The following is a 12,021-nucleotide window of genomic DNA, read 5'->3' as shown; positions in this document are numbered from 1 at the left end:
TTTTTAACATCCTAGAAAATCATAATCACTGCATGCATGCACAGTATGCAATCCTCAGGCTGCTGCTTTAGATAAACTTGAGTTTATAAAAGGTATGAAAGATGCATATTGAGGGCTCAAGATGAGATCGGTGTATCATAGTTACATATATATATATCTCATATGTAACATTGTCATACATATTTTTGACTGAATCCTATGGTCCTTTCTTTGCAGCCATAAGAAATAGCTTTGAGACTATATAAGCACAACCTGTGTTAATCTCTGCCTAAGTCAACAGAGATAACAGTTGAAATAACAGTTCCAACTAGAGAGAGACACCATTCATCTCAGAGGGTGTTAATTCATATAGTTAGTAATAAGTTGAACAATGATGAGAAATGTGTTGCTTATCAAAGCTGAAGAGAGAGGAAAGAGATAATAAATTGTGCCGTACGTGATGATTTTCAGTTCATGTTTATTTTCTGAAATAGCTTGGATGTCTACTCTCTTTTTCCAATATAGACCTCTCTGTTTCCTGTCCAATAGCTTCTTTACAGTTCAGTAAACTTTGTATCAGGCCAAACTTTAATTTTCCAATTTTAACTTCTCTGAAATATTGAGCATGGAAATACCACTTTTCATCTTCTTTGAACACGTACATTTAGTTAAGTACAGATGTATCTCATTCCTCCAGTTTATATGCTTTGCTCAGAAGGAAAATATGAGAAAAATTCACCTCCACCTCTAACATTGTCAGAAAAGTGTGAGCGCTTTAAAGGTGACTTCAGATTATCATTATTAAATATTACTGAAATAGGTATAGAAGTCCATGAAGTAATAATTTGAAATATTTTAAAATTAATTCAACATAGTTTCTTTATATTGGCAGTAACACATCAGGTTTAGGGGAGGGAAAGGGGCTTAAATTTTGTGCTGATTTTAAGTAAACTCAGCATTGCAGTCCTGAAGATAAACCCTCTAGACAGAACGACAAGGTAAGTCTGTTTATTGTGGCAAGTAACTCTTGTTGGTGTTCATTTAAGCTCTTTATTGTTATTCCTGGCTTTAAAAGCATACCTACAACTTTGTAAGTGGTAGGTAGTAAAAAATAAATCTGGGGAATAAAGGATTCTATCAAAAACCAACAGAAAATTGAGAAAGGTGTTTTTACCTTACTGTTCAAGTGCCTATCCCATAAAAAGACTGCAAGGGACAGTGCGAATTCTTGCAATTAGTTGAATTTTCTGTAAGAGATTCTTGCCTACGCCAGTGATTTTGATAGTATGTAGTGTTTCTATAACATAATCAGGAAATCTGAAGAGGAGCTTGAAGGTTCTTTATTTTGATGGATGATGTGAAGTGGGCTGAAGATACTTCCGTACAATTCCTAAGTGATCCGTGTTGGAACTGCAGCTTTCATTACAGTTAACTGTGATTTGTGCTGATGCTAACATATTAGCAGTCTCAACAGAGACAAGGAAACACTAATTTAAATGGTCATAACAAATGTTCTGGTCTTTTCATAAACAAAAGTGGTTTTACTCTAATGTTAACTGTTGTGAGGCTGCAGGATGTTTTTCAGTAGCAGAGTCCTTAATTTGGTAATTCTCACAAATATCACATTTGCATGAGTAAAACTGGAAGAAGAGGGGGAGGTAAGCCTCCATTAAGTATTTAGTTTCGCATTTTGAAGATGAGAGACAAAACATCCTTCTAGGGAAAAAGGGTATATCTTTAAATTATCTGTTATATATAGTCATCTTTTATGTATAGGGCTGGCTGTTCCCTGTGACTTGAAAGCTTTAGTCTTTAGGTGTACACTGTATTACATATGCCATAATATTCATAATTGTATTATAGTATTCTTTCTGATATTTCAGTAATTTATATATATTCATACAAGTTATGAAAAAGTAATAGTTTGCCACTTCAATAGACAATTCTAATTTTCCAGAAAACTTACTTGTTCTTTTTGGAGTTGTGCATTTTTCTGAAGATGTAAATTCTATGAAGGGTACTACTGTTAAGTTGATTTGTATTCCACATAACCATTTCCTGAACAAGCTAGCTGGAATAATATTGGTTGAATTATTGAACTTATTGGCACAGCCCTAGCTTTAACTGTATTTCCAAACGTTCCATGGTCTCACTGTTTGTTCTCATGCATGTTAACATTTAAAACTGTTCTGATGGTCTAACTCATTTATATTACATTCTGTACTGGATATTACGTGCGTGTGTTTTTAACACTCTAGTACTGGAAAAAGTATTTTTGTTGTACTTAAGAAAACAAGGCTCTGGACTTTCCTGGCTTTTAAAGTCACGTAATCAGGATGTAGTGGTAAATAAATATTGTCTCTATATGTAAATTTTAGTGCATGTTACATATACTTTTTTCCTACAGACATTGACGATGCTCAAATTCTTCCACGTCCACCTCGAGTCAGACATTTTTCACAGAGTGAGGATGCTCCAAGTGAAGTTTTTGGTGCATTAAATGAGGAACAGCCACTGCCACGAAGCAGCAGCACCTCTGACATCCTGGAACCATTCGCAGTTGAACGAGCCAAAGGTGCAGTTCCTGTCATTGACAGTTCATCCCATCATGCTCCAAGCTTACAGAGTTCCACTGAGACCTCTTCAATGCATAGATCCACTGAAAGCCATATCACTGATACAAATAGCAGAGAGTCCTCCTTGGAAGTTGGGGATAGTATTTATGACCATCTTTGTCATTTGATAGGGCCGGTAGAATTTGCAAACACAGCCTTTGAACAAAGCCAATATGTTGACCTTGAAGGTGAAGATGATCTCCTTTCCTCTCTGAGAGAATATCTTAAAGAAAAAGAAGAACTTTGCGGTAACTTTGAGATAGATAAATGTGAGGCTTCTGCTCACGAAGTTGATACATCAGTAAATAGGAATGGTAGATTACCACTGGATGGATTAGAAAATAGAGATCAGACCGGTCAATGCACGAATAGCATCACTGTTACAGAAAGAGCCGATAACACAGAGCTGCACCTAGAACAAAACCAAAGTGGCTTTATAAGTAATATTGCACCTACTCAAGTAGACATTTTTACAAGAAACCAAGCGCTCGATAAAGTCAAACAGTTAAATATTGATAAACAGTATGAAAGCGTGTTTGATCATGGGTCAAGTAGTCCTAGCAGCAAAGAAGGGAAGAGATACCTGTACAGGCAAGCAGCCACTGAAGCTGATGTAGATTTAGTTCTGGAAGCAGCGGTAGCTGAAAAGCATAAAAATACCCAGTTTAATGAAAAAGTAACCAACTCACGTGTTATGCATGCAAAGAAAATTCTTCCTAAAGCACAAGTTAACCCTCAAACGCCTCACATCACAGGCACAAGCAAACTGTCACCAACTAAAAGGAGTATATCTGAAACTGTAACTCATAGGGCCAAAATCATGAAAATAACGACTAAAAAAAGAAATAGTGTTCATGTCACTTTTAGGCCATCGACAGAATCGGTTCAATTTTACAACCCTCTTGAGAACAAAGAGGCCGCTTGGAAAGCAAGACTTCGTAAACTCGGTGGCTTCAGTAGTAGCGGTAGTGGTAGCAGCAACAGCAGTACCAGTGCAAGCACCAGCTCATCAGCTGTCACGGAGCTGGTTAGACCTGGAATATATAGACCTCTAGATGCGATCAGTGCTGCTTCAGGTGGCAGCAAGCAAATTAAGGAATCTACAGAAACTCAAGCAGCCATGTTGCAAAAAGAAGGTATTACAGTTAATCAGCTCCATAATCGTAGTGCTTTTAGAGCATCAGGTCAGGAGTCAGCACAACAGCAGGGCTCCCTGGGTGGTGTTTATAAAACTGTTGTACATGCTCTTTCGAAGCCGAAGGCAAATGTTTCCCCACAGAGGCAGAACAGAATGCCAGCAGAGGCTCCACTGAGGGATCTGTACAGTCATGTAATGGGCTATTTTGGAAGGAAAGCCGCAGGTGAGCACTAACAGTGTGCAGAGCGCAAAAGGAGAAAGGCAGCACCAGTTTGGCTTAATGCAACTGAAGCAAGCTCTGATAAGCAATCAAAAGGCTTTGGGATGATCACTGCTTTCCCTGTTTGGTTATGCATGCGCCTACAGCCAGCTGATTTTTCTCCCAGCATAAGTTACTTTTACATACTTTAAATTACTAATTTTCCTTTTCAAGATATTTAGTTGAACCTCTTTGCTGCTGAAGACCATCAGGTTAGGGAAGAGGAAGAGACAGTAAATGACCTAATAAAGGATTAAGCCTTGAGAGTTTTGAATTTTCATCTACGATGTAGAGCCTTAAAATTCAGCCTACTGAATGATTGGCATATGCATATTTTATCAGAATGTACTGTTCCACTCTGAGTGTAGTTTGTTTGTCAGAAGCACCTGGCTCTCAACCAGCTAGGTTGAACTAGCTGTATTTCTGGTTCATTTAGTGTGTTTTCTTCTTCCTCCTCCTCCTCTTCCTCCTTTTCCTCCTCCAAAACAAAAAAGCCCCTCAAATTTACATTTGGAGGTCAGTTCAAATAACTTTTAAAAAATAGTCTGAAACAGAAATCTCCTATTACTGGAATGATTTTACTACAACAGTCCTCTGTGAGTCTAATCATAAGGTTTTGTTTGAGTCTTTCAAAACATGCTGTAGGCCTTTCTGTATTCATTCATCAAAATGGATGCAGTTATATCTTGGCAACATCTTTCATTGCTTTCTTTTTTCTTGGAATCGTGGATGTTCACGAAGGTCTCATGATAGTCTTTCTCCTGCTAACTATGAGACCTCTGTGGACTGATCAAAAAAGAAGGCTGTCGCTCTAATATCCATTGTCTTAGTTCACATAACCTTAAATGAACAATAAATTAACTTTCAGCAGTAATGTAGGTTTTCTGTTTTCCCGTTGTTATGCTGGCATGATTAACAGAGGATTCTGTAATGCATCCTGCATCGAGATGTTAATGCCACCTGAGGGCAGTCTTTGTAAGCATAGCACCACGAGAGCGTGACTCATGAAGATTTGCTTCTCTGCCGAATCTAGACTTCTGAAAAAGAGATATCTAGAAAGCACTAATTTTAGAAGCACCTTTTATTTGAAATCTGTAATATTTAACAGAGCCTCATTATTAGAATAAACTACACGGTGGTCTCATGAGAGAGGACACTGAGGGAAAAATTCTTATAGAGAAAACATGAACTGGAATAACTTGAAGACTTTAAAGGTGAAGATCATGAAGTCAGGTGTAACAGCCACAGTTAAATATGAAGAGTATAGTTATATCAAAAATATAACACTGATAAATGAGTGAACTTAATTAATTGTTCATAACCATTGACCATCTAGAGTTTGAGTTTTCATTCCATGTACTAGCATGTAATTGTATTACGTAACATTTTCTTTGCACTATTTATACTAACTGTATACAGTGCCACATTGACATTTGTCATTAGTACATATTACAACCTAGTTTACTTTTTCCACTACATTGCTCTTCATTAGGAATGCAATGAAGAAGGAGCATGTAGGAATCATATAAAGTTTTGGGGATTTATTACTTATTTGTCGTGATACGGAGGAAGAATATATGCTGTATCCTTAAAGCAAGCATTAACAACTTTGAGTAGTGCTTACCTATAAGCTTCTTGCTCTTAAAGGTGGTACTGGAAATCGACTAACCCTTGCTTAGTGGGAAGAAGAAGCCGTACTAATTCTTGAAGTAGAATCTGCTTTAAAAGAGGGAGAGTCTTAAAATGCATGTTTGGCAATTTTGATTTTATTATTTCCGTTAAGTAGCAGGTTTTTTCATGTGTTACCTTTTGTTTTGAGAATGTCTTGATGTGTTCTTTACTATATATAGTTGTTCATTTGCTTTTAGCTAATAGAGAGGACATGAGTCAAAAGCTGCACCCTATTGATAGTGATATTGGCAGTAGCAATACAAATGTTCCTGACCTCATGGATGAATTTATAGCTGAGAGACTCCGCAGTGGTAGTGCACTGGTAAGCCTTTAAACTTCCTACATTTCAATATATAAGTCTGCATATACGCGTGAACTCGTCGATGACGTTATAAATCAGTTCACTAAAAATGTATTTCTCTGGATTTTATGAATCGGAAAGAGTTAAGAACATCACTTAATTATTCCTTGCCTTTGACATAGATTCACACCATTTTACGCCATTTGTGTTTTCATATCTATCAAATCTTCGTTGTGGAAGCAGTGCAGAAGTTACTGTCAGATGAATAGTCTCATTGAATTAAATGGCCTTAATTGCCCCTGTAAAGACCTTTGTACACAGACACTTTCAGAATAATAGTTTATATGTAAATTTGCAGTCCTCAGTGTGGTATGTAGCTAGGTACCATGCTGTAGTATGGTACTGTTCTCTACAGGTATAGTCAGTGCAACAGACTACAAAACTACACCAGTATATGTTTTTCCTTCATTTTTTTTATTTCACTTACAAGTGAATGATTTCTTGTAAATAGTTCTCTGCTAACTGAACCAACTTTTCATATGCTTTCTTCCTACACTTTTCCAGAAGTGTCATGTTGTTTGGAATGTCATTCATAGTGAGAAATTGTGATCAATTTTAAGTCAAGAATTTCTGGTTACTGTTGAATGCTTACAGACTGAAACAACTGATTTGAAGAGATAAATGTTTTATTACTAGCAACGAAAGGGGAAATATTAAAAAAAAGTTGCAAATGAAGAACAGAATGGGTAACAATTTAAATGTAGCATTTCAAAATCGTTCAGTTCTTTTTTCTGCGTAGAATTTTTTAAGATTTTTTTTAAGAAGGTCATTTTAAGACATGCTGCTGTAGAAAGTTGTCAACAAGTAGTGTAGTTGTTGCTAATAAGGGGCAGAAGAAGATTCTTCAAAGTGATTAGAAAAATTTGTTTATTTATCATCTTTTATAAATGGCAAGAGAGGACCTATAAAGTTTGTCCAAATGTATGCTTTTTTCTCTTTTGTATTGAACTCACGTTTATGAAACTTGATTGCTGGTGAAAAGTGTTCTTGTTCATAAGTCTTGAGTTACAAGACAGAAATGCTAACTTGAAGTCTATAAAAAAAATGTTAACTTAGTCTGCAAATTAATAAAACAGAAATCATCACAGCTGGCCACAGAAGAAGAGAGAAAGAGGGGGAATACTGGTTTTTTTCACATAGATGGGCAAGAATATTGATTACTAATAGTTCAGACGAGAATTGTTGCTTTCCGTAGGTAGCAAAAAACAGCCGAGATAAGTTTAAATAAATATTTTGAAACTGCCACTGATTTTGTAATCTAGCACACAGAAATAGATATGCCTTCTTAAAACAGAGTACCAACTTATTAAGATTAGTTTTAGGTTGTTATCTCTATTGAATACTAAAACCTTGTATCATGAAAAGCTTATCAGTCTGAGTAAATCTCTTATTAGTAGTACAGTAGTAAACAAATAGAGAAGTGACTGGGCCTAGTGTAAAAGGAAGTCATCTTCAGTCTCATAATGCACAAAGATTTCAAACCGTTTCATAAAATGGCTTTTCTACTTTTATCTCTCTTCCCTCTCAAGCAAACAGTCCTATCTGTGAAAAAAATGGCTTAAAGAAAGACTCCAAATAGAACACCACCTTACTTACATGAGCAAATCTATATGCCTTATTTCTGCTGTGGGCTGTCTTTGGTGTCCAAGTCAATACCAAGGTTTTGGCTTAATCATAAGAAAATTAATGCATGAATTAGTAAATTTGTTTGATTGTGGTGTACTTTAAATTTTTGCTTGTAGCATGGTAGCCTGTAGGCCAGAAGACACAAAATTCCATGACGTTTTTTTCTGCTTGTGTCTGGAACCAAGGTTAACAAATTTTCTTTAGTAATTTAGACATAATCTGGAGATAATATACTTCTTTACTATTTTTCTCTCTCAAGTCTTACCTAATATGTGTGTGGCACATGCTAGTCTGAATCCTAGCCTTTTAAGGTATGTGCCCAAAACTTCATTGTGCAAATAAAATTTGTATTTATGAAACTCTGTGACTGCATGGGTTGTTCACTTACTGCTGCCTGTCTGGGGTTTTGGAAGGTCTTGGTTATGTAGTATGATGACAATTTCTGGTTTAGGTACTTATGAACTATTTGTTACATTCTGATATTTGCAAATGTAGGATTGCTTTTTCCATTTTATGTAAATAAACCATCCAAGATTGTAAGATAATTTATGTCTCTTTAGAATGTGACAAGAAGAGGAAGCAGTCCTGGCAGCCTGGAAGTTCCTAAAGACCTTCCTGATATATTGAACAAACAGAACCAAATGCGTCCTATAGACGATCCAGGCGTGCCTTCCGAATGGACATCACCTGCCAGCGCAGGCAGCAGTGACCTCATCAGTTCAGATAGCCACTCTGACTCTTTCAGCGCCTTCCAGTATGATGGCCGCAAATTTGAAAGCAAGTATATTTTTCCAAAAGTAATAGCATTTTTGATTGATTGATTGTGAATTTCTTTTTTTTTTTTTTTTTTGTAAAGTTGTATGCCAGCAGTTTTCTGTAAACAGAGCTTATTTTGATTTCCCATTGAAATCATTAGCAAGTTAATGGAGCAAGCAGAGTTCTTGAGAGAGGCTATTGTGTTTATAGTATACTAAACAAAACAGCACTGGAATACTACTGTGCAAAAAGCAGAACAACAGTGAACAGAAGTTAGAAAGCAATATTGTCTTCTCGCTGGAGCGTATCCATCTGTTTTGCACAAAATGTAAAAATGAAAGGTTACTTATTTTGGAAGTTATTTTAATTCTTTTGAAAACATTTAGGTAAAACTTAAGGAAGGGCTTCTGGTATTTTTACAGCTGTCTTTGTGTAGCTATAGATTAATCAAGATACTAAGTGTAATATGGTAAAATTAGTATGCTTTGTTAAAATTGGTATGCTTTGTGTAATAACATAATGCTTTTCATTCATTTCATTTATCCATTCCCACTCTTGTTTAACAGAAGGGGTCATTATGGTTGCTAGGAATTATGACTTCATGTATTATGTAAGAGAGAAATAATGTTTATATGATAGAACTTATTGAAGAAATTACAATTTTTAGATATGTAGATGTTATGCAACTAAGTGATGGTATTCAAACCTACATTTCAGCATGACATTTTTTCTTTAGTGTTGAAAAAGCCACTTTTTAGAATATCATTTGCCATAATATTTTTAGTTCTAAGTTAGCGCTTTAACAACCAACTTGGATATTTCTTCCAGCTGGTAATGTATGTTTCCATTATTTTTACTTTATTCTCATGTAGGTGCACTTACAGCAACTAAGCAGAATACAGGACGTGCATTAGGAATGTCTTCTCCAGAAGTACAGTCACAGTTTTGTGACAGAAATGAGAATATTCATAATAGTCAATTACTTTCTGCTATTACATTTTATGTAAATTTTGCAAGTGTGTTAGTAGCATAGGAGATGCACATACAAGTTTTCCATGGAGGATTTTGGAGGTCCTGAGCTTTTTTTTTTATTATTAGTGGTATTTTTAGGTTGTAAGTTAATACAGTGCTTTCCTCATACAGATTTCAGCTTTGGCACTGAGGCAGGGACGCCAGCTTCCACTGACGTTGATGCAATTTCAGGACAGCAACAGAGTGCCGAGGAGCAAGAAGTGGCCAGTCTAACTACACTCCACATAGATTCGGAAACAAGTAGTCTCAATCAGCAACCATTGTCTGCTGAAGCTGCAACTATTACTGGTAAAGTAGTTAAAAAAAAAAACGTAAAAAAAAAAAAGCATTTATTTCAGAAATTTTCCACCCATCCTGAAGAATGCAAGTTCCAGCTTCTGCAATGAATCCGTATTCTATATAAGATGATCCTTGGATTTCAATTATTTTTTGATTGCTATTGAAAAGCAATGTGTGAAATTACATAAGTGGAAAACCTTTGTCTGACTTCGTTACCCATATGATCCTTGGCTTGGTGCTAAATGTATTTTAAACCCTTCATGAGAAAATCTATACAATTATCAGAGAGAAAAAACTTACCACATAATGTATGCTAGATCTCTTACAAGTGTCCTTGTATTACTGGTAGTCAAATAGCTAATTTTCAGGAAGAGTTTTTTCCTTGGAAGGCTTTGACAGTGCTCTTTCAAACCAGTGTGTCACACTGAAGTATCATGGGATTCTTTTATATATATCCATCTTAACTTCTCTCTATATTGTCCATTGTGTAACTGGGAGCTTTTAATATGCAAAATGTTAGTTATTGTGCCATGTAAGATAAGTTTCCATTTGTGTAACTTAAGAATTCTTTTTCTTTTAGTACTGTCCCTGTTGTTTTCATGAAAAAGTAAGCCTGTTAGGAAGCAGTGTTTCACAGCCTCAGTCCATGAGCTTGAGGCTCCACAAGTTTACTTTGCAACTGTTTCTTGAGAGAGAGAATAACAATGAGGTTAGCGACCACCAAGTGATGCAGTTAACCCAAATTGAATGGGCTCCTTTCTGAAAGAGAGAATCTTCCTCTCTGAGGAGTATTTGGAAGAACAGTCTCTTGCCAGGTTTTGTAAATGAGAAGTAAAGATGTCCATAGTAATTTTTGTACTCCTTGTTCCATAACTGTTATGCGCTACCGTTCCTGTTACAACCCTGAGAACAATTACCTATTTATCTGTGAAAGCTTATACCTACATACACTGTCTTGTTCTCTGTGAGAAATCAAACTCTGCGTTTTCAGAGATATTGAAAGACATCTTTACTTCCCCCGCCACAATTTTTCACTTTCTAAAATTGTCTTTCTGCTGGAAGAAGCATGGTATTAGCTTTCTTGGACATTGTTGTTCAGCTTGTTCAACAATGTTCACCTTGACTTTTGTTCTCTTCATTTTTCCCTTTGCTGTGCACTTGTTGAAAGTCCTAGCAGAAAATCTGTTCTTTTTCTGTTTGTTTGTCTTTATATGTTAATAATTTCATTACTGTTTGGTATTTTTGTCCAAGTTTGCACTATAATTGAATTGATAAGATTGCAATTAATGACTGAGTTGTCCATTGAGAGATTCTGTAGCTGTCTCTTCTTGTTGTTTGGACCACTGTTTTAGAGAGGTAGCTTTTGTGTGTCACATGCATTTAGCTGGGTTTCCTGAGGAAGCAAGACTTGTGCGATTACACTGTCTGTTTCTGTCTGACTGTTCCATGCCCCCAACAATGTTGGAGCCCATTGTCTAATTTCTGCTAAATTGACATATAAGGAAACAGAAGGACATTATTTTCTTCGAAGTTTTATGAAAGATAGGCAGCTATCTACTGGAAATTGCATGTATACAGAGTCCCATGACAGGGAGGCTGCAACATGAATTCACTATATTAGATACCAGCAAATCCATGCAGAAACTCAACCTCAAAACATGCTCGTAAGAAACGAGTTTTCAGTGGTTCTGCTGCTCAGAAAACTGCTTGTTTCTAAATAGTTTTGCTTTGAAGGTTTTTGGAAGGAAAATTTCTTCTTGGCGTGTAGGCATTATTTCATATTCTTAGCAAATGATTGAGTTTACTATTGATCACTGTTTACTAGTCCTAGAACAAGTTGAACCCATAGTAGTCTCAGTCAAATTTGGATCCACATATGCTGGAGTATCTTTTAGTGCTTCTTAGAAGACTCCAGTAGTTCAGCAAATTTTCCATAATTATTTCTGTCCATTCTTCTGTCCATGAAGGTCTCTTTCACTCCCTCCTCTGCTCCCTCTCTCCCTCCCCTGCCTGCTCCTTCTCTCTATCTCATTCCCTTTCCTTCCCTCTCTGTCCCACTCTCCCTCACTTTCTCTCCTCTCCATCACTCTTTCTCACTCTTTCTCTTGATCTACTTTCAACCATCCCCACTTAATGAGCAGAATGGAAGAGAAGTAGGAAAAGATTTCTTTGAACATCTTTTAAGTGTGTATTTTACATTATCTTTGTGAGCATGTGGAAAACAAGTGATCAGTAGTGAGACGAGAGTATCATTACCTGTTGCATGAAACAGTAGTCTTTGTGTGAAGCAGTAGTGTCCATCTCT

At 36.3% G+C, this 12,021-nt stretch overlaps 1 protein-coding gene across 5 annotated transcripts in view; it reads left to right on the top strand.

Moving 5' to 3' along the window:
• RALGAPA1 (Ral GTPase activating protein catalytic subunit alpha 1) overlaps positions 1 to 12,021 on the top strand; it is a 136,781-nt gene that overhangs the window by 47,494 nt on the left and 77,266 nt on the right. For 4 of the 5 annotated variants that reach the window (XM_050898468.1, XM_050898469.1, XM_050898465.1 and 1 more), the window contains 4 exons: positions 2,387 to 2,554; positions 5,860 to 5,984; positions 8,210 to 8,426; positions 9,549 to 9,725. In XM_050898468.1, coding sequence (XP_050754425.1) covers positions 2,387 to 2,554; positions 5,860 to 5,984; positions 8,210 to 8,426; positions 9,549 to 9,725 — 687 coding nt within the window. Of the gene's footprint in view, positions 1 to 2,386; positions 3,956 to 5,859; positions 5,985 to 8,209; positions 8,427 to 9,548; positions 9,726 to 12,021 lie in introns of all 5 variants that reach the window. The other variant, XM_050898464.1, reaches the window with a different exon arrangement.

Source organism: Gymnogyps californianus, chromosome 5, assembly GCF_018139145.2.
Source record: "Gymnogyps californianus isolate 813 chromosome 5, ASM1813914v2, whole genome shotgun sequence".
NCBI classification, from domain to species: Eukaryota; Metazoa; Chordata; class Aves; order Accipitriformes; family Cathartidae; genus Gymnogyps; species Gymnogyps californianus.
The sequence above is the reverse complement of the archived record's forward strand: the minus strand, read 5'-3'. Positions and strand labels throughout refer to the sequence as shown.